The sequence below is a fragment of the Arthroderma uncinatum genome, assembly GCF_011692745.1.
Source record: "Arthroderma uncinatum strain CBS 119779 chromosome Unknown scaffold3, whole genome shotgun sequence".
NCBI classification, from domain to species: Eukaryota; Fungi; Ascomycota; class Eurotiomycetes; order Onygenales; family Arthrodermataceae; genus Arthroderma; species Arthroderma uncinatum.
Genome location: NW_022983865.1, coordinates 1,469,891 through 1,494,665, shown reverse-complemented (window position 1 = coordinate 1,494,665; position 24,775 = coordinate 1,469,891). Strand labels below are relative to the sequence as shown.

At 50.9% G+C, this 24,775-nt stretch overlaps 9 protein-coding genes across 9 annotated transcripts; 5 read left to right on the top strand and 4 right to left on the bottom strand.

The window, feature by feature from the left end:
* Nucleotides 1–39: 39 nt before the first annotated feature.
* GIQ15_04239 (aldehyde reductase) lies at nucleotides 40–1,128 on the top strand (the record flags this gene model as incomplete). The annotated part of the gene is made up of 4 exons (XM_033551656.1): nucleotides 40–188; nucleotides 259–523; nucleotides 572–890; nucleotides 935–1,128. 4 exons carry the CDS (start codon nucleotides 40–42, stop codon nucleotides 1,126–1,128), a joined length of 927 nt encoding a protein of 308 aa, XP_033405386.1.
* A 348-nt stretch (nucleotides 1,129–1,476) lies between these two features.
* Nucleotides 1,477–2,726, top strand: GIQ15_04238 (diacylglycerol pyrophosphate phosphatase; the record flags this gene model as incomplete). The annotated part of the gene is made up of 3 exons (XM_033551655.1): nucleotides 1,477–1,598; nucleotides 1,656–2,170; nucleotides 2,224–2,726. The coding sequence occupies 3 exons, from the start codon at nucleotides 1,477–1,479 to the stop codon at nucleotides 2,724–2,726; spliced, it is 1,140 nt and encodes a 379-aa protein (XP_033405385.1).
* A 169-nt stretch (nucleotides 2,727–2,895) lies between these two features.
* On the bottom strand, nucleotides 2,896–3,771 carry GIQ15_04237 (uncharacterized protein; the record flags this gene model as incomplete). Its single annotated transcript, XM_033551654.1, has 1 exon — nucleotides 2,896–3,771. One exon carries the CDS (start codon nucleotides 3,769–3,771, stop codon nucleotides 2,896–2,898), a length of 876 nt encoding a protein of 291 aa, XP_033405384.1.
* An 841-nt stretch (nucleotides 3,772–4,612) lies between these two features.
* On the top strand, nucleotides 4,613–7,318 carry GIQ15_04236 (uncharacterized protein; the record flags this gene model as incomplete). The annotated part of the gene is made up of 3 exons (XM_033551653.1): nucleotides 4,613–5,072; nucleotides 5,123–6,756; nucleotides 6,815–7,318. The coding sequence occupies 3 exons, from the start codon at nucleotides 4,613–4,615 to the stop codon at nucleotides 7,316–7,318; spliced, it is 2,598 nt and encodes an 865-aa protein (XP_033405383.1).
* A 561-nt stretch (nucleotides 7,319–7,879) lies between these two features.
* GIQ15_04235 (ankyrin repeat protein) lies at nucleotides 7,880–8,500 on the bottom strand (the record flags this gene model as incomplete). Its single annotated transcript, XM_033551652.1, has 1 exon — nucleotides 7,880–8,500. One exon carries the CDS (start codon nucleotides 8,498–8,500, stop codon nucleotides 7,880–7,882), a length of 621 nt encoding a protein of 206 aa, XP_033405382.1.
* Nucleotides 8,501–8,696: 196 nt separating this feature from the next.
* On the top strand, nucleotides 8,697–11,351 carry GIQ15_04234 (tRNA ligase; the record flags this gene model as incomplete). The annotated part of the gene is made up of 1 exon (XM_033551651.1): nucleotides 8,697–11,351. One exon carries the CDS (start codon nucleotides 8,697–8,699, stop codon nucleotides 11,349–11,351), a length of 2,655 nt encoding a protein of 884 aa, XP_033405381.1.
* A 1,167-nt stretch (nucleotides 11,352–12,518) lies between these two features.
* GIQ15_04233 (golgi traffic protein SFT2) lies at nucleotides 12,519–13,165 on the bottom strand (the record flags this gene model as incomplete). Its single annotated transcript, XM_033551650.1, has 2 exons — nucleotides 12,519–12,643; nucleotides 12,931–13,165. The coding sequence occupies 2 exons, from the start codon at nucleotides 13,163–13,165 to the stop codon at nucleotides 12,519–12,521; spliced, it is 360 nt and encodes a 119-aa protein (XP_033405380.1).
* Nucleotides 13,166–15,577: 2,412 nt separating this feature from the next.
* Nucleotides 15,578–17,230, top strand: GIQ15_04232 (uncharacterized protein; the record flags this gene model as incomplete). Its single annotated transcript, XM_033551649.1, has 1 exon — nucleotides 15,578–17,230. One exon carries the CDS (start codon nucleotides 15,578–15,580, stop codon nucleotides 17,228–17,230), a length of 1,653 nt encoding a protein of 550 aa, XP_033405379.1.
* A 5,585-nt stretch (nucleotides 17,231–22,815) lies between these two features.
* GIQ15_04231 (uncharacterized protein) lies at nucleotides 22,816–24,360 on the bottom strand (the record flags this gene model as incomplete). Its single annotated transcript, XM_033551648.1, has 3 exons — nucleotides 22,816–23,547; nucleotides 23,594–24,167; nucleotides 24,221–24,360. 3 exons carry the CDS (start codon nucleotides 24,358–24,360, stop codon nucleotides 22,816–22,818), a joined length of 1,446 nt encoding a protein of 481 aa, XP_033405378.1.
* Between the last annotated feature and the right edge of the window lie 415 nt (nucleotides 24,361–24,775).

The window sequence follows — 24,775 nt, the reverse complement described above, 5'->3', positions numbered from 1 at the left end:
AGATCCTTAACTACCGCAGTAAAGATCAATCAACCCACCATGCCGCCTCGAGATACCAAGTTCAAGCTGAACACGGGCGCAGAGATCCCAGCCATCGGTTTCGGGACCTGGCAGGACGAAGAAGCCCAGGAGAAGGCTGTCGAGGTCGCACTGCAGGCGGGATACCGTCACATAGACACAGCTGCCATGTGCGTAACCCCTGAATCCTGTCCCCGGAAGACAAGACGGGAAGAGTAAAGACGATAACCGTTCAAATAGCTACGGCACAGAAGTAGCGGTGGGCAAGGCGATCAAGAAGTCTGGCGTCCCCCGCAAGGAGATCTTCATCACTAGCAAGCTGTGGAACAACAAGCATAAGCCCGAGGACGTCGAGGGGGCGATCGATGCCACCCTCAAGAACCTGGGGGTCGACCATCTCGATCTATATCTCATGCACTGGCCCGTTGCCTTTGCGCCTGGAGACGACCCTTTCCCCAAGGATGATGCCGGCAAGATGAAGAAAGCCGACATCGACTATGTAGACGTATGCCAGGCCTAATACCCTTAGATGGAACAGGCTAACACCACACAGACGTACAAGGCGATGGAGAAGCTCATCGACGCCGGCAAGACCAAGGCCATCGGCATCTCCAACTTCTCCAAGGGTGAGACGGAGCGTCTGCTGAAGAACACCACCGTCGTGCCGGCCGTCCACCAGCTCGAGCTTCACCCGTGGCTCCAGCAGCCGGCCTTCATCGCCTTTCTGAAGTCCAAGGGCATCCATGTCACCCAGTACTCGTCTCTCGGCAACCAGAACGAGATGTACGAGCAGGCCGGCAAGATGCTGGACTCGCCTGTCCTCACGGCCGTCGCGAAGAAGTACAACAAGACCGCCCCCCAGGCCGCCCTAGGTATGTCCTCCTCTCGCCGTCTCAACGTATACTGACAGGTATAGCATGGGGAATCAACGAGGGCCACTCGGTGCTGGTCAAGTCGAAGACGGAAGCGCGCATCAAGCAGAACTTCGAGTCCGACTTTGAGCTGATGCCGGAAGACCTGCAGCTTGTGCATGAGATGAACAAGAACAGGCGCTTCAACGACATGAGCGAGGCCTTTGGCTACAACTGCTTCAGCGACCTCGACAAGTAGCTCAGCTGTACTATATCTGTAATTCGTATCTTACTCTACATATATGTAGCTCTATATAATACTAGTCTATGCATCTACTTTTAGGCCAAATGCTTACGTATGCGTTGGCGTATCACTTCCCGATTCGTACTAAGCGCATCTTCAACTTTTCTTCAACTTCAACTTCAACTTCAACTTCTCTTCTTCTTCCTCTTCCTCTTCCTCTTCTTCTTCTCCTCTCTCTGGCAAGGCGTAGTGCTGGTCAGTCCAGCTGCCATATTGTCACATCTACTGCATACGTCATATACTATTGTTACGTTAGATATAGCTATCCCTGCCATAGCTAGTGCTTGATTCTCTAGCCTGCCAATGCGCCCCCTGCTAAGCGGATTCCAAGCCTTGATGGGCGGTTCTTCCAATGGCGCCTCTGCAGCAGGCCGCATCTCGAAGCTCGTCGTCTTCTCCTACCTCGTCGACTGGGTTGTCATTCTGTACGTTTTCCGCTCTTCACCCCGTGGCAAAGCTATACTGACATGCGCGCGTCCCAGATTGATGGCTGCGCTGGGTCGCATCTTCGCCGTCGCACAGCCCAACAGACACACGTTTAGCCTCCGCGATCCTAACATATCGTACCCCTTTGCGACCAAGGAGACCGTGTCCGTTACCGTCCTCATACTTGTCAGCTTGGTTGCGCCAGTCGCCCTGATTGCGCTGCTCAGTCTCCTTTTCATTCCAGGTCGATCGGCGGCTGCGGGTGCGCCGAGCTCGTTGGTATGGCGGCGCAAGCTGTGGGAGTGGAATGCGGGATGGATGGGGCTCGGAGTGGCGTATGCTTGCACCTATGCGGCCACGGAGGGGATGAAGGTGTTGTTTGGGAAGCCGAGGCCGGATATGCTGAGTAGATGCGATCCAGACCTGTCTGATATCGCCAGTCACGTCGTCAGTGGGCTCGGACAGAAGCTCGCCGGGGCGCCAGAGCTGGTTTCTTGGACGATATGTCGCAGTACGACTGAGACGACGCTGCGAGATGGCTTTGTTAGCTTCCCCAGTGGGCATGCATCCAGTAAGTCGTTCATTCTACGTTATGGTTGGCATCTTTTAGTAACACTGTGTCAGGCTCCTTCGCCGGTCTGGTCTACCTGACTCTCTGGGTGTGCTCAAAGATGTTCATTGCCTTCCCAAACCTCTCCCCTACCCTCTTCACTCGACACGTCCCGGCCGCATCATTCCACACGCGTCCGGAAGATGACGAGACGAGCAACGACTCCCCTCTGTCTGACGCAGTCCCACTGCGCGAACAGGGTGCTGCGCCACCAACATACCTCCTTCTCATCGCCGCCGTACCCATCTGTACAGCCGTATTCATCGCTAGCAGCCGGTGGGTAGACAACCGTCATTTCGGCTTTGATATCCTGTTTGGCGCCGTGATGGGCACATTATTCGCTTGGATTGGCTTCCATCTCTATCATCTCCCCCTTGCATCGGGTGGCGGTTGGGCTTGGGGTCCAAGGAGCCGACATCTCGCCTTCTTTGCGGGCGTTGGACACCCGACCTACGGATGCGCCATGGACGAGCACGAACACAGGAGAAGACAGGCACAGCAAGCCCTTCCTCGATGATCATGATACACTAATATCTAATTTCATATACGGGAGATACCATGCAGCGTTTGAAGGAGTACAGATAAGATTTTTTTACAGTTGATATATACGTTATCTATATTTTTTTGGGCAACTTTAGTCTAATTCACGATTAATGAATAAATACGTCTATATAGTAAATCAAATGTTACCTCCAGCCACCAACTCTCCCTTCATCCCATCTCGCCCGTGCTTCCCTTCTGGCTTCCAGCTTCCCTGCTTCGGCCCTAACCCTCTTAACCCACTCTGCAACCTCCCTCTCCCCAGCCATCCCGCCACCACGCTGCCCTTCTTCCAAGAAACTCTCTTCGACGGCCCTGCATACTGCTTCCTGCTCGGCGACCGCACCGACAAGACGCTGATACAGCGCCTTGGGTGACCACGGATCCAGCGCGGCGTCCATCTCGCTCTGTTTCTTGCGCCATGAAACTTCAAGAGACTGATGCTGTAAAAGTAACGATTCAGTCGACGTTCGGATCGCGGATAGATGAGATTGTAGTTCTAGTAGATGCGTCGCCAGGGATTTGTTGCTCGCCAGTAGCTTCTCAAGGTTGGCGGATGTATATGTCGCGGAAGGGTGGGAGTTTGCCAACGCCGAGAGAAGGGGTGGGTTAGTCAATAAGGCATGTAAGTCCGTTGTCCTGTGATAAGCCGTTAGACACCACCTCCGCCGCCGCCGTTGAAGTACAAGCAGGGGGGGGGGATAGTACGATTTATCCTGTAATATCTCTGGGATCCATCTCTCTTCCAACCCCGGCGCCTGGGGCTGCATCTGTTCAAATAATGGCTGACTTGGAGGAGCAGATGACCTGCCTGACCCCGTGCCTGTGGCTTCTACCATGTCATTACCTGATTGCGAGCGTAGGGATTCCTTCGGAGGTGTCGATGGTGGGTGGGCTGGTTGGAGCGTTTCATGGCTTCGTTGTGGTTGTTTGGGGGGTGGAGGCGGGGGTGTGCTCGGGTTCTGGAGCGGCGTTTGAGATGGGCTGTTTTGAAATGGAGAGGAGGTCGGCGGGAATGACATTCTGGCTGTTTAAGCGTATCTTCAAAAGAAATATCCGTGATGCGATCGATATATTGGAAACCGCCCTTCGAGCTTATGATGTCACCTGATTGGGGTACAGGGATTCGCAATCTTATGTAATCAGAACAGCTGAGTAAGCGGGCTTGTCAGTCACATGATATTTAATGGAATACATCTGGGTCAGCTGATTTGATTTCATGACTAATCATATAAATTTCCTAATTAAGTAATTTACCACTGACTAAGCTAGATGACTCAGCATATACACAATATAACAAAATATACCAGTCTCAACCAATAGAATAACGATATATAATACACATCGGTACCAGGGTAAATCTGCTTTCAAAGTAGGCGACAGCGCCAAAAAGTACGGAAAACAGCATTGCTTGTCAAGTTGAATTGGTACATTTGATCGTCTATTATACACTAATTCTCTTCATTCGATTCAGTGTGACACTTTTGAATATATTAACGTTTGATAGGATGGAAGGTTTGGTTATTTACTTTGAGCATCAAGGTTGAGGCTGAGATTCTAGTCTTTACAGAAACCTAGAGCTAATTATTTTCTTCGGTCTATGAAAGTCTTTACCAAAGTCCCTAACGGCTGGACGTTTATCAATAAACGCCGTGTTAATCTCATTCACTTTAAGCTTACCCTCAGACTTATACGGAGTACATTTAAAATGGAATAGAATGAGGACTCTTGGTGGGAATCTCAGTACTAGAATGCCAATATTATATTTGATTTGTTATGCCTTATGCTGATATCCAACCAAGGTGCACATTTAGCGCTTCAAGAAATGCTCAATTAGAGCCAGATAACTCCGGCAGAGGAGAGATGGATGGACAACGGCAGGCACAGCTTAGAGAGGCGCTGAAGGAGATGACAATATCCCTAGAGGCCCAGAACCAACATATACAGAAACAAATTCAACATCTAAACACCATCACATCCCTCCTCTGTCCTGAACTTGGAGTGCCTTCTTTGCGGACAGGAGGTAGTTCCAGTGAATTATCAAAACTCATCGATGCGACACATGAAGCGGAACAGGTTGGCGAAGATATTAACCAAAAAAAGGACAAGGAAGTCAATCCGAAAGATGGACAGAAGATCGTAGTCCCGGTCAGCCGCCGGCGTGTCTCCAACCATTTTGACCGTTCGTATGATGTTTCAACTGCTTTCTATCTCTCTGAGAGAAAAAGCCGATTACCAATCTGGCATAAGGATGACAGTACAGCTGGCCTGAATCTTCCTAGCCGACCCGATGCTGCCGTTTGCACTACTGATTGGAAATACTGTACGTTTAATCACTAGCCGACTGTTGATGGCCGCTCTGACATATACAAGGGCGCCCTAGGGTAGAATGGGGGTATTATACAACGGGTAGAGGGCGACCAAATTACGTCCCACAATGGGAGTTGATACAATGGGAAGACGGACGGTGGTATCACATCGACGACCCTACACATACGAAGCCTCTCTTTGCCGGGCCACTGAATTTATCGCGCAGGAGTTTTTTTATACCCTACGCACTCTCGCCGCCTAGACGAGACGAAGAGTACTCATTCGCTAGCCTCCATGGCATGAAGGAACAAATCAGATCGTCCCTCGGACAGCTTTTCGCAATCCCTCCTGATGCGAGAGTTACTCTCCGGTTTGAAAAAAATCAACTACGACAGGCCTGTGAAGATGGCACGCTCAACTCATATTTGACAGAGATGAAGGGATTCTTCGCAGCATTACACGATGCCGGAGGTTTCTTCCGAATCACAGACCTTGACGACTTCATGAACTTTGCTATTTACAATACTTGTCATTGGATAGAGAATATACCTGAGAGTGATTGGGATGACTTCCCTGCTGGACCAGCACTTGCGGCTGAAGAGTTTGAGCTGAACATTCGCCCTGGTTCGTATCATCCTGTCGACCGTCAAAGACAAGTCGTAGATGAACGCATATTCCCAGCTAGGGAATGGCACCGAGTGATCCACTGCCATGGACTGGCACATATACCCATGTCTAAACTCCCGTACCACTACGTACATCACGTACGGGAGGAATATTCGAAATTCTGGAAGCTTCTATTTTCCCAAAATGTCATTGCTACACCTGGCTTTGATCTTGTCAACGAGGCGCTCGATGATATGTTCACCTTTCATGTCAACTGTGGCCGCCGACAGCAGTCATATAATCCATACCAGCATGATTGGAAGGCCTTTCATATAACCTGGTATCGAATCACTGCCTCTGGCGAACCTGAAGAATCTCTCTGGAAGTCCGGCACACTTTATCAGACCAACCAAAGACTGCAACAGTCAGCCTTTACGGCTGGACTGTTCCCTAATAAGATGAATGGGGAGGATAAGTATGTTAGGCATATAAGCAATCATTTCTATTTCACATTGCTCCTTCTAACACCTCTCCACATGGACAAACTCGGTTTTGACGAAACATGGGTTAACGCATCTAAAGAAAAGAATGTATCCTCACCTCAAACCCTTATCCTACATTTTATTTCAGGGGCTTTCCGTGATGCAGCAGATTCTTGGGAAGAAGTTGCCCGTCATATCACTAAGATATTAGCCGACGACGAAGATGCCGCTCTTGATGCAGACAAACATGACCGACTCTTGTTCGATGACAACACCTTCTCTAGATCTAGACTATATTTCTGGGCGGTCGATATCTTAGAAACATTTCAAGAATGCATTCAAGACTCCCTTCTTCAGTGGGACCATTGGTGGAGTGCCTGGGAGGAGACTCTTCGTGATTTCGAGAAATATCAGATTAAGCGTTGCGCGACTCGTCGCCGTACAGATTTGAGTGGCTTCCCACTACTTTCGTCTACGATACCAACTATCAATACGCTACCAACTATCGATGGCATGTTGGCCCCCAGCGAATCTGAAATTCGTCGCCTGAACCAGCTGGATGCTAAGTTCAAGGGGCTATTAGACAGAACTCAAAAACTTAGAGATGGAGTAAGTATATCTCTTCAGAATGTTAACAGCCTGTAACGGCCGTGCTGATATAGAATAGCTTTTTAGTGCAAGTAGCGTTATTGAGAGTCGTGCCGCTACAGATCTCGGCCAGAATGTCAAACTCCTCACCTACGTCAGCATATTCTATATGCCGATAGCTGTCTCTGCTGCCATATGGAGTATTAATTCGGACTATAGCAAGAAGGTCTTTGGCATAGTAACTGTGCTTATCGCCATGGCCACATATATTCTTGTTGCCAATCTCAATAACACGGCCCAAGCTATGCAGGGCGCGTATAGAGTGATTGAGAATTGGCTGGTTAAGGATATGGCTAAACGGCCAGAGAGTGAGTATTGGGCCGCCAAATCTCAGGACTTCAAGCAGTTTCGGCCTGATCGAGCGAATATTATGCCATCCAAGTGGTTGATTCTTTGGTATTTTGTGATCAAGATTCTCAGATTCGACTTTCTTAGAGTGGCAATAAAGAATACAACGGGCAGAAAAGACGTTGAAGTCGGCTCTATCGGATCAAATAGTGAGGAAGCGGAGAGAGGTGATTAGGCCATGGGATATATCTTTTACACTAAATCTCGTAGATACTTGTATAGATCAACTTCGAATAAGGAAAAAGAAATTATAGCTGAGATCTTGTACTTGCGTCATCCCGTTCGCCCAGACCAATATATGAGCCCGGAGAACGAGATGAACACTCACCATGGGGTTCAGATGAGATACATACTGAATTGGAGATAGCGGGCTCGGACGAGAGCTGGAGTGACATATATTCTATCTATCCAGTTGATGACGGAAGACGTTGCTGTTATGTGCGTAGGATATATAGATTGGAACAGCTGACGAATTCGTATTTATATCATGGTGCGATTACCGAGTAGATGCACCGTTTGGCAGCGGCTTCTATTGCCATTGATGGACCTCCGTAGCTAGTCTATTAACGAGACGAAGTTGTCTAGCTCCATGAATCTAGACATTGCTTATACCATGCATGGCACTGGTATACATCGCTCACGGCACGCGTGAATCCATAATCAATGCAGCCATATATACCACAGCAGCACCGTCGTAGAGACGGACTGTATCATTTTGATTCATAAATGCAGAAGCTCAACCAAGCCGCCGCTTGGTATCCCGTTGCTGTGAATCTGGGTTGGATTCTCGAAGCGCATCCGCCACAAGTCCGCGTAACTCCTGCTGTCCCTCCTCGCTATGGAAATTCTCTCTCGCCGCAAGCTCCTCTATCCTCTGTCTAAACGCAGGATCGATAGCCACCTCCTGATCGCCCTGTTCGGTCGTGCCAAACGAGACCTTCACGTTCGACGGAAGAGCTCCTCCCGTGCCATCCAGCTTCACATCTGCGCTGATGATATCATTCAGGTACGCAGCAACGAGCGGGAACGAGCCATCGTTCGTGATTGACTCTGCGGCCGTGAGTCCCTCGTCGTTCTTCTTCGCCTTGTCTATCCCGCACTCCTCGACCAGATAGCGGGCTACCTCGACCGCCTCCACGACGAACAGGCAGGTCTCCCCGTCCTCGTCTGTCAGGTTAACGTCGACCTTGAACTCGTCGACCAGGGTGCGCAGGAGGTCGAGATGGCTGTAGGATGCGGCGGCGTGGAGGAGGGAGTAGCCGTGCTCGTCCTGTCCCGCGGCGAGCGCAGGGTTTGCGCGCAGGAGGGGCAGCAGCGCGGGCGAGTTGTCGGACGCGAGGATGTAGGGATTCGCCATGATCCTGTGAGTCAGTCAATGACTCTTGTGGCGTTATTATGGGATTGTAACTCGTAGAAGCTGAAGCTGAAGTTTCAAGATGGAGTTGGTTTGTCGTTGACTGGTTGGTTATTTAAATGGTTAGTTTGGTTGTGTAGAAATACTTGAGATCAACACTTGACTCACCAAGTAGATACCTTGCCGCGATAACTACTTAATGCGTATCCTGGGCTCAAGCAGAGGTCTCTGGCAAAGGAAGAATAGCTACGCTTCCCTCAGCCTGTCCATTGATCTCTACTGCGCCCGCCGCCCGTTTTCCAGCTCTCCGCTTGCCCTCAGTATGGCGCAGCAAGATCCCCATGAAGTCCTCCAGCTCGTCCAGAGACTCGAGGCCGCACAGAAGAAACAGGTCAAGCGAGCGTTTAGCTGCAAGAAGACTACATTCCCAGTCGCCGGCTCTGATATCACCGTCGACTCCTGGCGGTTCCAGGACTGGGACTACAAGAAGGGCGGTCTCCCCACGTACGCGCGAGGACTGTTCACGACGACCAACAGGGCCGGAAAGCCAGAGATTGCCATCAGAGGATACGATAAGTTCTTCAATATCGAGGAAGTCAACTCGACCAGGTGGAGGAATATCGAAAATAATACCCGTGGACCCTACGAGTTGAGTGTCAAGGAGAATGGATGCATCATCTTCATCTCCGGCCTGGAGGATGGCACCTTGCTTGTCTGCAGCAAGCATTCTACGGGTGCGCGTCAGGATATGGACATGAGCCATGCAGAGGTTGGCCGTGCATGGGTTAGAAGGCACGTCGAGTCTGTTGGAAGGACAGAGCAGGATCTCGCCAGGGAGCTACGGAGTATGAATGCCACCGCGGTGGGCGAGCTCTGTGACGACAGCTTCGAAGAGCACGTACTCGCATACTCTGAGGAGGAATCTGGCATATACCTACACGGTATCAACTACAATCTGCCTGAATTTGCAACCACCAGGGGTCCGGATGTGCATCACTTCGCAGACGCATGGGGCTTCAAGAAGGCACAGTTCCTGGTAAAAGACGACTTTGCCTCTGTCAAATCGTTCCTTGAAGGGTGTGCAGAGACTGGCTCCTGGGACGGAAGAGATACCGAAGGGTTTGTGATCCGGTGTCAGATGCGCGAGTCCAACGCCCTACCATACCAAGATTGGTTCTTCAAATATAAGTTCGAAGAGCCATATCTGATGTACCGCCAATGGCGAGAAGCTACCAAGAAGCTGATCTACGGCAAGGTTCCTACGTTCAGGAAACACGTCAAGATAACAGAGGAGTATCTAAAATATGCCAGAAAACAACTTCAAAAGGATCCAAAGCTAGGCAAGCTATATAACCAAAACCACGGCATCATCGCCATGCGTGACGGCTTCCTACGCGAGCGAGGGCTCAAGGGATCAGAAATTATCGCCATGGAAGCAGCTGAAGGAGGAGAAATCGTTGCTCCACAGGATAAAGACTTTGTACTTGTCCCTATCGCCTCGATCGGCTGCGGCAAGACCACTGTAGCCGTTGCTCTCGTCAAGCTGTTTGGATGGGGCCATTTCCAAAACGACAACGTTGAAGGAAAAGGTAACCGACCCAAACGGTTCGTGCAGGGATTGGTTGGCGAGCTATCGAACCACAACTGTGTGATTGCCGACCGCAACAATCACCAGAAGCGCGAACGAGAGCAGTTATTCAGTGACATGCAGGGTCTAGTGCCTGACGCCCACTTCATTGCCCTCCACTGGGTACATGAGCCGAAGAGATCGATGCTAGATGATATCCGACGGGTGACGCAGCAACGAGTGTTGGATCGTGGAGATAACCACCAGACAATCCGAGCGGGAAGTAAGAGCGAGAGCGAGATATTGCAGATTATGGAAGGATTCCTACGCCGATTCGAAGCCGCTGATACTCGACATGAACCAGACAGCCATTTCGAAGGTGTAATTGATCTAGACGTCACGGCGTCCTCGAGAGAGAATCTAGAAACCATCGTGGACTATTTTTATGCCAATCACCCGAAGCTCATGAAGAGGGAGAAGCCAGATGCCGCAGAGCTTGATGCAGCTATCACAGAGGCCATGAAGAATTATACCGTTGACATTAAACACGATCTCAGCTTTCAGGGGAAGGGCAAACCTCAGCAGCAGCAGCATAGCCAACAGCAACAGCAGCAACAGCAGAGCCAGAAAGTGCAGACACCCGAGCAACTCGCCAAAAAGGTAGAATACTATAACATCTCCGTTCCTGCCGCCACCATCAAGTCAACCCTCGCATCCATATTCGACTCATCACCTTCATCCGAATTCTCCCACCTCTACCACCTGCTCACAAACTCCCGACGCATCCAACCTTCATTCCACGTAACTCTTATCCACCGCGCGTCCACCACCGACCACCCTGCCATCTGGTCCACATACACAGACCTATACAAAGAAGCCGTTCGTCAGACATCTGCGTCATCCGGCTTCTCGGGCTCAGCCACAGTTACAGGAACTCCCACGCCAAGTCTAGGAACAGCTTCCGTCCGCCTCGAGACTCTTGTATGGGATAAGCGGATAATGACCATTGTTGCACGTATCTTGCCTGGCCCGATGGCCACGGGGGTGGCGGGGGCGACGACAGGGGCAGGGGACGGAGATGAAGAGCTATCAACGTGGCCTTGTGCGAATGAGGTGCCGCACATTACGGTCGGCACTGCAAATGCAGGAGTGAAGCCGAAGGAGAGTAATGATCTGTTGAAGAGGTGGTTGGAGCTGGGTGCAGGTGAGGAGAGTGGGATTTGGGAGGCGAAGATTCCATCCGTCAAGGTTGTTGAGGGGGTCGTGGGGGTTGTTATGCGTAGGTAGATCATTGTCTTTGATATGTATGTGGATGTATCTGGAGAAGTAGATACTGGAGATTTGCTAAACTCGCCGCTCGATCAGGCTAAAAATAAGAATAAAAGATAAAACTACATTGGTTCAAATAACTCGCTATAATACTACAAAATATAAAGTAGAGATGTATCGTTCATGCATGCATAGATACCAAGGGAAAGGAGATAAAATAAAAAGGGTATATATAAAGAAACAGGGCACTAATCGCTCATCCACGCTGCTACTCTACCTGTGCCTACACGGGCTACCATACGCAAACCCGTGCTTCCCATGGGGAAATAGCTGACGAGGTACCAAACGAGAGCCACCAGCTGGCAGATGGACGATACGAGCGTCAGCGTAGTCGAATGTAGCTATATCGAATATGAGTCAGTGACGTTATACCGTTTCGCGTCCTTACGGAGAAAATATGTGAAACCAAAACATGTTGGTCCGTAAATAGGGGTGGGAGGGTAAACAAATGTGTGTGAGGAATGATGTCATAGTGCGCGCACGCGCAAGGGCATGGTAGCTCCAAGAGGTGTGGTATAGCTCAGGGGGTAGGGATATAGGTGTGTGTTGAAGGCTGCGGAAAGGCGGAAGAGGGAAGAGCGACGACAAGGACCAGGATCTGATACTCACACCAATAGCAAAATAGAGCGTTAGCGCAATAGATGTGAAATACGCAGCTGTAAAGGGCAGCCGGGCGCCTGAAGCCAGATGCTTCGCGTACGGTACTGGGCCCATGAGAACGGCCCAGGAGGCTAGGAAGAGAGCTGAGCCAGACGACCATCTAGCAGACAGGCAGACACACGGCCGGATTAGTGATGGGTTCGTGACGTGCGCGGAGACGCAAATAGCAACATCAAATGAGTTAAGGTACTAGCGCTGCAACAGTGGACGACGATGGACGATGATATGGACGATGTAGGAGGAGGGTGTGGCTTGAGAAATGGTAGATGTGGATGGACTGGGTCATGCAGAGCTCCCGCGCCCGCCCGCGAGCCTTGCCTTGTGATCCCCACCCGGCAAGAGAGTGAAAAGCTGACCAACAATGACGCTATGCTAGCAAGGCTGGCCGGGGAAAGTGAAAAATAAACATATAAAAGGAAAAAAAAAAAGGAAGAATAGAGGTGGAAGAAGTAAAGAAGGAAAAGCTTACAGGATAGCAAACTTGCGCGGTTTCAGCATCAACGGCATGATGAGGATGAAGCAGATGGCAAAGCAGATGAGAGCTCCGACATTGCAGGCCGCGAAGATCAGCATTCGGTCCCAGCGGGATACTACAAGGGCATGTCCATGGTTAGCACAAGGGTCTTCTTAGTACGATTTAGGGTACCAGAGGTGTGGTGCAGTTCAGCAGGAGAATAGGGTCGTTCGAGCACAGCCCAACGTTCAAGCGAGGATGGAAAAAGAAAACACAACGGGCATGTGAAAAGGGCAGGTAGCAGTAAGGTATATCACGAGACGGCTCTCTTTATTGACTGTAAAGTGGGCAGACCTAGATGTGCGTGCGTGTGTGTGTGTGTGGGAGACATAGGTGAGTGGAACTGGAGTGTGGTATACTCACGAGCAAACCAGGCCTCCTCCTCCTCCCTCCTGGACGGCGCAGGCAGAGGCGCCGACGAGGCAGCAGTCTCCGGCGAGAGCTGCACGTATCCACCGCGCCCGCTACCGAGCGGGTTCCATGACTGTATCTTGGAGAAGAAAGGCGTGTTTGACTGCGCGGGGGCATGCGCTGCCGTCTCACCACGCCTCGACCAGCCAAGCGAGTTGAGCGAGTCGTGGAAGGAGGCTGATGCCATACCGGATAGGTGGTAGATGGAGATGTTATCTGATCAGAAGCGTGGGGTAGGAATTCTAGAAGCCCGGTGCTGGCAGCAACGGAGCAACGTATAGCAGCAGACAGGCTGTGATAAACCGGATCGGACGGGGACTATCGAAGCGGTGCAACGCGGATCGCTGCAGCGGGAGTGAAAAGCAAGATGCAGTAGTTCCCTCCTGTATGCACTATGCACGGGTATGCAGCCTTTCCTGCAGTCTTTCCTGCTGCTTCTCCGGGCGGTCCTGGTCTGAGGTCCTGGTCTGCGGTCTGGTATAGGCTGGGGGGGATGGCTGGAGGGATGGAGGCCAAATCAGATGACGCGTGGCACAGGCAGCGATCTGCCCGATCCAAGGCCGCAGGCAGAACCGTAACTGGGACCGTACACCTCGAGCAGAACTGTAACCAGCGCAACCGGGAGAGAGATGGCGGCTGGATGGCGGATATGGGATGGAGAGCGGGTGGGAGGGGCCCGATAGGACGTCGAGCTGCTGGTCCTGGAAGAGCGGTCTCGAGATGCGAGCAGGGATTCTTTATCCTCAGTGGAGAGAGCTGGCAGAGAAGGTTAGTTAGCGCGAGTCATAAAGAGATCGAGTTCGACGGTCAGATGATGCACTGACTGTACGATTCCGAGTATATAGAGAGACGGTAGAGTAGATGGTAGAGGATAGTAGATAGTAGAGGACAGTAGAAGACGGTAGAGTAGAGGATAGAGAAGACGGTAGAGGAGTGAGTAGAGAGAGGATAGAGGATAGAAAGAGGATAGAGTAGAGAGTGAAGATAGAGATAGATAGAAGATAGCGAAATGTCGAAGTTGCAGGAGTTGAGATGCTGACTCAGCACTTCACCGACTTCCCACATACACATACACATAGACATACTTCCATAGATATACGCATACACTTACACTTACACATACATATACATACAGCATAGATACGCATATACAGTATACACATATACGCATAGATGCATATAGGTCGCACGATGCTGCTAGTGGTTCGGCTAACCCGTGATGCCGCGTGGGAACCATGGCTCTCCAGAGGCTTCAGGATAGACAGTTTCGAGAAGACGGCGGAGATAGAGTAGAGATAGAGTATCACGGAAGCGGATCCGACGCTCCCTGCATGCCTCCCAGTCCTCCATCATGCCTCCATGCTCGATCGGAACCCAGCCGACCAGCAACCGCCCTCCCTCGAGCCAGTGGCTGATCCCATGCGCCTGGCACGCTGATATCCCCCGTCAGTGGCGAGTCGCAGCGGTACTGGACTGTCTCAACCTTATCCCCGTCACGTATATCTCCATGTACGGAGGCAGAGTACATCCTCGTAGTGTATGTAGTGTATGTAGCGTAGTGTAGGTGGTGGTAGAGCGTAGAGATCACCGCGCTGCATGACCTCGTCCATCCCCCCCCTACGCCGTCTGCATCACCACCATCACGAATGAGAGCTGCAGCTGGCCGTCCATAAAGGCCCCGTCCCCCTTCTCCCGCTCCGTCCTGCTTCTGCTTCTGCGTCTTCGCTTCTCCCTCTGCTTCACTGCTGCTTCACCGCGTATATTCCTTTTGTCGGTAGCAGGTATATGCCTGCAGATAGGTTGGATTGCGATCCGTCCTGCCTGGCTCTTTGACTCTTGACCGTCCTTGACTTGCCCCAGTGCCGCGGCTAGTCCGTTTCGCTAAACAGGCCAATCCGCCATTCCATTCTGGTGCGCCGTCGCCGTGTCGTTGTCGTCGTATCGCCGTCCTCGTTTTGTGGCTCTAATCGCCTGCCGGCCATCTGCCACTGTGCGACACCAGCCTCACCGATACAAGATACAAGAATAAGAATAAGAATAACCTGATAACTGGATAACTGGATACCAAGAATAACTGGACTGGATCTGATAACTGGATAACTGCCGAGTAGAGGTAGTCGTTATAAGGCGACCGCAGGTTGGTGTTCTCTCGTCTATAAATAACCTTCTCGGTGTTCTCCACAGCCTCCTCTACACTGAGACTGACTGACACTGAGACTGACAGAGACAGAGAGACAGAGAGAGAGAGACAGAAGACAGAGAGACAGAGAGAGACGGACAGAGAGAGAGAGAGAGAGAAGAGATAGACAGTGAGACAGACTGGAGACTGGAGACAGGGACAAGAGACTGACGAGAGATAGACCGCTATTCCCGGACTTCACCATCAGACAGACAGACACACAACATCATTCATGCCACGACAGTCGTCGGCTCATCTTTGGTTCAACGAGATATACCGCTGGAGGACCGCGAGGACCGCATACTCCGACTCTGCGCACCGGTGGCTTGTCGAACACACCGATAAGGGAACATAGCCACCTCACCCTCTTCCCCCCGACTTCACCAACCCCCATCACCACGACCACGACCACAGACACCCATGGGTGACATCTCTGCTACCATGATCAAGAGCGAACCCGACGAGCCCAATAACCCACATCAGTTCATGATGTCGCCCTCCGCCTACGGCATCCCGACCCCCTCCTACGGGAACCAGTTCGGCGGCTCAGGCACGGGCACTGGAGCGAACGGAAGCGAGGGCATCGACCCTTCTGAGCTCACGATGCAGCAGAACGGCTTCGTCTCGCATCACCATCCCTTTGGATCCCAGAACCTGTCGTCCAGCTTCACCCTGGGCAACGCGGGGATCGACACGGACGAGCTGCTCGATCTCGAGATCAACGGCCAGAACCTCTCGAGGGACGACGGCATGGACCAGCGTCAGCCAACGGCCATATCCATGAGCCACCAGGGCCAGATGTCGCATATCTACTCCAACACTCCGGACGGTGCTCCCATCCAGAGCCCCTTCTTACGCTCCTCTTTCAACTACGACCAGTTCCGCCAGGTTCAGCACACTCCGCAGGCTACCTCGCCGCACATGAACGCCATGAACGTCCACTTTGACCAGAATTACTCTGTTGCGGGAAAGGCCCGTAACTCGTTCCAGGGCGATGCCAGGAGTCCAGTCACCCCCAAGACGCCTGGTATCGGAATCGGCGGCCTCAATATCAACACTCCCGATTCGGGAAGCTATTCCTCTCAACCCATCCGGGCCGTCAGCTTACAGTCCCAGCACCAAAAGACAATGTCTGGTCAGTGGAACGGCACCCCAGGTTCGGCTCAGTCACTCATGGAGTCGCCCATCTCTTCACCGGGCGGCCACGGCCACGCCTCCCACCACGCCAACATCCACGAAATGCTCAAGTCTGCCAAACACGCCTCCCTACCGGCCAAGGTAGACTCCATCCACGGCCACCACCATTCAACATCCTCCCAGTCCCTGGAATCACAAGAAGCCAAACGCCGTCGTCGTCGAGCATCACATAACATGGTCGAGCGCAGACGACGTGATAACATCAACGAACGAATCCAAGACCTCTCCCACCTAGTCCCGCAGCATCGTCTTGAAGATGAAAAAGTGCGAAAACAACTAGTCAACAATTCTGCCCTCTCGACCTCTGCCGGTGCCAACGCCTCCTCTCCACCAAACCATAACCCTGCCACCTCTCTGCTCGCTGGTCCTTCAGCCCGGCGCGCAACGGCAGGAAACATAACCATGGGACTACCCATAGAGGAGAAAGAAAAGGGTCCTAATAAAGGCGACATCCTCAACGGTGCCGTTGGCTGGACCCGCGATCTCATGTGGGCTCTGCACAGGAAACTGGAACAAGAAGATCAACTTGCTGAATACATTGCTTCGTTGGGCGGTCAGTGGCCCTTTGAACAGACCGAGGAAGACCGACGGATGAGAACCGAGGTGTTTGACGCCATGGACCTCAACGATGGCAGTAACTTTTCATACTCCCGCGGCGTCGGCAGTGGGCTCCGTGTACCGAAACATACCAACATTTCAGGCGAGTCCATCACCCAGGGCAGCCCTTCGCAGGACCAACAGGGCCAGTCCCAGAGCCAAAGCCAGGGAGCGGGATCAGGCAACAGCCCCGGCTTCAACGGGTCACAGTTCTGGAATAGTTCAGGACATATTGGTTTGAGCGTTAAGGAAGAAGACGAATATGCCATGGAGATATAATCTCTCAAGCCCTATCTCTATTTCCGATACCTTCAAATCTCTTCCGTGTCGTATCTGGGTTGGTCCGCGTTTGCATATATGGTTGGTGGCGTTATCCTCGTCTCTACAGCTTGTGGTGAGATGGGTTGGTCGGCTGGCGAGTTGGCTTGGGCGAAGAGTTGGCTTTCTTTTTTCTTTTCCCTTTTTCCTTTTCCTTTTCTCTACTTCCTTACATTTCGGGCTCTCTCTGTTCTCGTTTCTATCCCGGTTTGGCTTTCTTCTTTTCCTTGCCTTCCATATATTTCGTTTCATCGTCTTATGTTCGTCACAGCACGCATTGGCATGGCATGGCATGGCATGGCATCGTATCGCACCACGTCTACCCTATCCCAGCCTGGTTTCTTTTCTTTCCTTATATATCTTTTTCATCAATATATCTTTTCGTCTCCTGTTTGATCCCATGAAGTCATGATCCCGCCCTCCTGCCCTTCCCTTGATACACTATACCGTCTGTCCTTACTCGTCATCTCGGCTCTCGGGCTGCCTCATCTTGTCCTTCTATACAACTACAACACTGGGTGTACGGGAGACATGCTCATTTCCCTTCCCTTCCCTTCTCTTTCCTTTCGGCGGTTGGTTCCCTGCGTTGTGCCCCGTTTCCTATCCATGACGGCGGATGGTTATTGACTGACGACTTTGCTTTTCATATACCTTCGCATGCATACCCCCTTTTCTATCTCTTTTGTGTCGTGCTGCGCTCTGCTGTCATGCCACCTACATACTTGCCTGCTACTTAGTTGACTTGGTTTTTTCCTTTTTGCCTGTTTCTCTGAATAGTACAGTTTTTCTCTTTCCTCTTGGCCTTTGTATTTATCTAATATCCCATCCTTAATTACCACCATGAACGAACCTCTACTCAATTACTCCGCTCCTATCTGGTAATGTTGATATTGTAAAGATCTCAAATCTATATCTAATATGCCAATGTCTATTTCGTGACTAGAGTAACAGCGAAGAAATATTGGTATCATGATGTACGGCTGTCCATGTCTCGTCGGAATGGACGGGAGAACTCTGAGCGGTATGCCAGATGTAGTAAAGAGGTCTCGATCGCGGTCTAGAGGGACGGTCCCCCGTCTGCTTCATCTCGTAGCTGAGCCGGAAATCTATAACATCCCCAACGATATCTAATCACTCCTTTCTAATCGTGCGGAAGAAATCCGTAACGGCAGTAAACACCACCAACAAGATACCTCCACCAGGACCCAGTCGCAGCACCTTGGGCAGGAATCCCTTATACAGTGCTCCGAACCCTTCCTCTTTCATCACAGTTCCCAACGCGGGCCAGGCCCAGTTATACTTGGGGATTGAACCTGCGATCTTCGGACTATTCTGGATGCGCGACTTGACCACGTCCATGGGCGTGTTGATCACCGTACCCAAGGTTCCTCCCACGGTACCGGCAATGATATCATTTCTCATCTGCTGGCTCTGGTTCCCCTTCTCGGCGGGCGGTAGCTGTGCGCGGATCTGGAAAATACTTCCAAAGTAGCCGGCGTTCCACAATATGTGACGCCAGAGAGTAGCTTCGAGGCCGTTATATAGCGCAAGGGGACCTTCCTGCTTGACGATCTTGCGAACACAGTCGAGCATGCCGTTATATTTACCTGCGGACTCACGGTCTTGGAGACGGATCTTGACCAGTTCAAAGGGCACGACGACGAAGGACTCTGTGGCTCCGGCCGTGGCACCGGTAAGGATAGCGAGGGGCTGGTTGGTCTTCTCCATGCCGAAGATGTTACGGTAGAAGGAACCCCAGCTGTCGTTTGCAGCGAACTTGGTGGCTCGCTTGGGTGCTTCCATTAGAATTGGGGCGTTGATACCGCGGTATAGACGGGAGAATCTGCATTCCTCATGTTAGCCGCCCAGTAGTTGCGGTGTGGGATGTCACTGTCGGCGTAGACGAACCCTTCATTCTTAACGATCTTGCGGAAACAGTCGAACATGCCATTGTATCCCTCCGCGCCCGTTGCGGCACCGGTCTGAAGTTGTCTACACCCACAATGTCAGCAGCTGCTATACCGAGGCCAATTGACCGATATCACGGCAGTTCTTACACTCTCGTCTTGACGACATCCAGCGGGTACCTATCATCGACCACGAGTTAGCGAGCGCCCGGAATCGACATCCAAGACCGACAATAGGGCCATCGTACATCACCAGAATCTACCAGCACACAAGACTCCGTTAGCATGCAATTGACCGAGGAACGATGGACATGACCAACCTCAGAAACACCGGCCACCGCTCCGGCGGCGAACTGGTAGGCGAACGGCAACGGGGGCTTCTCCTGCGACATCCTGACGTATTATCCAGCGGTGTATTAGTATATTCAAGAAGAAGTGTTCTATCGTGAGAAGAGAAGAGGAAGTCCAAAGAAGCGAGATCGAGATTATCGGCGGGCAAGGCGAACTTCTAGCGCGGGCGGGAAAAACCTTGCCCCATGCGGCATTTCGGTTCGAGTTTCAGCCATCGCGAGATCAAGCACACGACAGCGATGTTGATGTGCAGATATTGGGATCTGGGCTGCGTTGACCTGCTGGGCCGGTATCTTATCTCTGAAGCCACAGTGGCTGTCTGCCAGTATCCTTCATCAACCTGCAGTGAGTATACCAGCGGGTAAGAGCTGACCGCCATTGAGGTTCGAGATAATAGCTAATTGCTTTTATATGGCTGGAAGAAGAAAAGAGAAGAAACAAGCTCTAGAAACCAGAGCAGCATCTCCATGACAAGCATAAGGCAGGGGATGACATAGTAATTATACATGCTAGATTACAATGGATTCCCCATGCCGGCTGCCAGACACCAGAGATGTACTCCAGAATACCAGGCTCGAAGCACTGCTCGGCTTCGCTTTGTCTCCTTGCTGTCTTGAGGATTTGCCGGGGACACGACGTTTTCTATGTTCCGGACTGCTAACGTATTCCACCAGTCAACGATCATCACCACTTAATGAACACACCCCAAAAACTCTGCATCCACCAAAACAACCACCTTCCAACAGCCACAAAATGGTCAATGAGGCAGCAATTGCTGCTGCGATTGAAGATTTAAAATCGCAAAAGACTCCTAATTACTCACAAACCGCTAAAAAGTTCAAAATTAACCGAATAACGCTGGCGCGGCGGTATCAAGGTGCTGCAGTCTCAAGAGCTGAAGCAACATCTATCCATCGCAAAAAGTTGACAAATGCACAAGAAGAAGTGCTCCTACAGCATATAAATCGATTATCAGAGAGAGGCCTATCACCTACGCCCCAGGTACTGCGAAATCTCGTATACGAGCTCACTAAACAGGCTGTTGGCATCAACTGGGTGGCTCGGTTCTGTAGCCGGCACAAGGATCGCATTAAGAGTCTCTATCTCCGCACCATTGATCAATCCAGGCATGTTGCTGCTAATTCCAAGCATTTTGAACACTTTTATGAGCTTGCAAGTACTTGTTTATTAGTAGTTAGCTATTAAATATTGATATTAACCTCTTCTTTAGCTTAGGGAAGCAATAAATAAGTATAATATTACTCCAGATAATATTTACAACTTTGATGAGAAAGGCTTCCTTATTGGCCTAGGACATGCTGTTAAACGGGTGGTTCCTGTTCATGCGCTTAAAAATAGAAGGATAATAGCTATACAAGATGGAAGTCGCGAGTTTATCTCTCTACTCGCTGCTGTCTCTGCAGATGGAGAATGGATTCCTCCTACACTTATTTATAAGGGAGAAGGTGATCTATAAGACACCTGGGTGGACGAATTTGACCCTCAGAGAGAAATAGCATATTTTGTAGCATCTCCGAATGGCTGGAGCAATGATAACTTTGGTAAGGAATGGCTTTAAATATTCGATAAGCATATAAAGGCAAAGGCTGGCCGGGGAAGAAGGCTTCTTATTCTAGATGGCCACTCATCTCATATCAATATGGGATTTATCGAATATGCAGATAAAAACCGTATCTTGCTAGTTATCTTACCTCCACATTCAACACACCGTCTGCAGCCATTGGATGTTGGGATATTTGGGCCATTAGCCAGTGCATATTCCCAGGAAGTTGATAATCTCTTATGTAGCGGATATGGGTATCTATTAATGTCAAAGCGAGACTTTTGGAGACTCTTCTACGCTGCATGGAAAAGAGCTCTTACACCAGCAAATATTAAGTCTGGATTTGCAAGTACAGGGATATATCCTATTATGCCTTAACGTCAAATGAAATACTTCGATAAGAGACCTCTAACACCTCTGAATATCGATATTGAGCCTCCTACCCCTATTACTGTACGGGGTCTCCGCCGCGCGGTTAAGAAAGTGCAGCTCCGGCAGTCATTAACCAGCCTTTATATATCAAAGATCATCCGCGCCAGTGAGAGGCTGGTCTTTGATAAAGAGATCTTACTACATGAAAATAAGTCTCTTATAGCTGCACTTATATAAGAGAAGAAGAAAAGGAAGCGAGGCAAGGGCTTAGGCCTATTTGAAAAGGATAAAGCAGGCCAAGCGCAGATATTCTCTCTATCTAAGGTTGAAGCAGTAAGGCAGCGAGCTATCGAGGTAGAGACTAAAAAATAAGATAAGATAGCTTAGGCAGAGGAAATAAAGCTTTAGTGATCAATTTACCGCGATAATAAGACTCAAGAGGCTGTAGAGAAGAAGGCTCAAAGGCTTGCAGATCAACAGCAACGTAAGGAGGCTCTTAAGAAGGCCCGCGAGGAGACTGTAGCACGGCGCGCAGAGGCAGCGATTGAACGGAAGTGTAAAGCTGGTGAATTGGAAGCTGAGCGAATGGCTAAGAAGGCCAAAAAGGCTCAAAACAACGTCTTAAGCCCTATCTCACCTTCCCGATTAGGAAAGAAGAAGACTTCACCTTCTAAGGTTGCTCCTATCGATCCTATTACTCTAATACCTAATTTCCTATCCCAACCGCGGGGAACCCGTTCCGGGCGAGTTATCAAGCCCAACACTCGTTTCTTTTCTTAATCTATCTAATTTGTATGTAAACTAGAACCCTACTATCGTTATTTAATAGTCAATTTTATTTGTTATTTACGTTGTGTTGAGATATCTCGATATTTACACGCATGTTTGGACGTAAGGAGCATTTGGAGGTGGTGATCGTTGACTGGTGAGATACGTTATATGTCTGCATACGTGCTGAACAGTCGAGGTTGACCTCGGGGTACGAGCCAGAAGGACGTCTTTATATGATGCCTCTGGAGCCCAGTCTTCAAGGTCGAATGCACAGATAAAGCTCACATTGTTAGGAATAACGGCTAAAGCCAAAGTTGACGGCCTGCTATAAATATGAAGTTGTTTTCTCACCAGAACACCATGACTGGAATCTGTGTATGCGATACATATAGAACGAATGGAAGATAGAAGACACGATGTAGCTTGACCGGAGACTGCTGTTTGCAGCCAACATCCAAGGGCGTAGAATGTTGTATAGATTTGTTGCGGCATTACATCTTGAACATTATTGTATATACATCGTCTCTCATGGGCATATATATGCCCGTCTATATAGATTGGTCACTGGAAAGAATGACATCTCAAAGCCGCGAGACTTCCCTCTTGGCCGTCGCATTCATCGACGCCCGGGATCTCAAGTTCAACCTCTTCCACATCGCCTTGCGGCGTTCATGGCCATCCAGAAACGCCCTCACCCACTCGCGGCGGAACTTGGGCAGCTTGCGCCCTTTACCCTGCTCCCCTTCGCCGGCCAGACGTCGTATCGTCTCAAAGTAGTCCTCAAAGTCCGGGAAGATGAGCGTAAACTTCACGCCGTCACCGCGGGCCTTGATACGTTCTGCTTCCCATGCCTGCATGTCCTCGACGGGCGGTAGAGTCGCTCGTCCAGCAAGCAGCCGAGCAGCCAACACCGACTGCCACTCGAAGACCTTGAACGTCAGACCAGCCGCGACGGCGCCGATAAACAGCAGGGTCGGGTCCCTTTGCCAGACGACATGCTGGTACAGGTCAGGGACACGGTTGTTGCGCACTGGAACGTCTGGTAAGAACGGCAGCGTCCAGCTGTAGCCTGTGCCGAAGACGATGTAGTCGACGTCCGCGATGGAGGTGCCGTTGGCCAGGTATACAGTCCTGTTTGACACCCGCTCTATGGACGGATGGTTCTGTATCTGTGGATGCTTGAAGGCCTCGTCGCCAAAGTAGCCATTGGCTTTATGTCCGATCGTAATTGCATGGACTGGGGTCTTTGCCGTTTCCACCAGATCGAACGCGATGTCCGCTGCTGAAACAGATGCGCCCACGACCACGACTCGCTGAGACCGTTAGCATGTTCATTACTGATAGACAGGATGTACGTACCTTGTCGGCGAAGGCTTCTCTGCCCCTGAAGTGTTTGCTGTGGATTACGCTGCCCGGCCTGGCCTTCTCGAAGCTCTCGAGACCCTCGACCGGGGGGATATATGGCACCCAGAAGTGTCCGCTGGCCACGACGACAGCATCAAACCATTCAGTCCACCAGTAGTCGCTCTTCTCTCCGTCTCTTCGCAGGGTGACTTTCCACTCTGCGCCAACCTTCTCGACCCGCTCGACGGTGGTGTTATAAGAGATAAAGTCGCTGTATCCCCGGCGCTCTACAAGACTCCTGATGTATCGCTGGACGACGTCCCACTTGCGGAATGGGGTCTCAGGGCCGTGTTGTGATATGGAGAGCTCGCTGCGTTCTTCGGGGAAGGGTTCCTGGTTGAACTGCATGGGCAGGAAGTCGATATTCGTCTCCAGGTAAGGATACACTGACGACTCCGAGAAACGAGGCTGGTCGCACTTTGGAGCCTGCGCTGGCAGTCTCTCAGGGATAGCTATGGGGGCATCGGCTGTTCTCTTCGCCAGCGATGCAAAGTCGCTGAGCGTTGGAGGCGGGCATGAGTCGCCAATCCTACGTCGACGTCAGCTACAATGGCCGTTTATACTTATATATATATAACGAACCAGCAGCCTCCTGGACCTTCACGGCGCTCAAACACACGGATGATGTCGAATGCTTGTTCTTGCGCCAGGGCATCTATCGCGATGGCCCCCGCAGGCCCAGCACCGATGACCGCTACTCGTTTAACAGGCACGCCTACCATGGTGAAAGACGAAAGACGAAAGAAAATGAGAATCCAATTGCTCAATGGAGAACTACTCAGATGCATACTATATATAGAGTAAAGCAATATATATGCCGCCCAAATCCCGATACTGATCTGCAGTCACGCAATTGGACTATGGCTGCACTGCATGCATCCCCGGCCACTTACAACGCCTGCGTGCACTTCTCGACGCTCTCGAATCCAGCTGGAAGGAGATAGACCGAACCGATGGCGTGCAGCCGTGAATGACAGCCGTGGTGTGCTGTGCAGCCGTGAAGTACAGCCGGAGAGTTACATCCTAGCGAGCACAGGACCGGCGTCGTTCAAGATAAGGGCGATTCCAAGGCACGCCATACATATCAAAAATCATCCTGGCGTTAGCTTGGGCCGGTTACTTAGCGGGGGCGAGAGC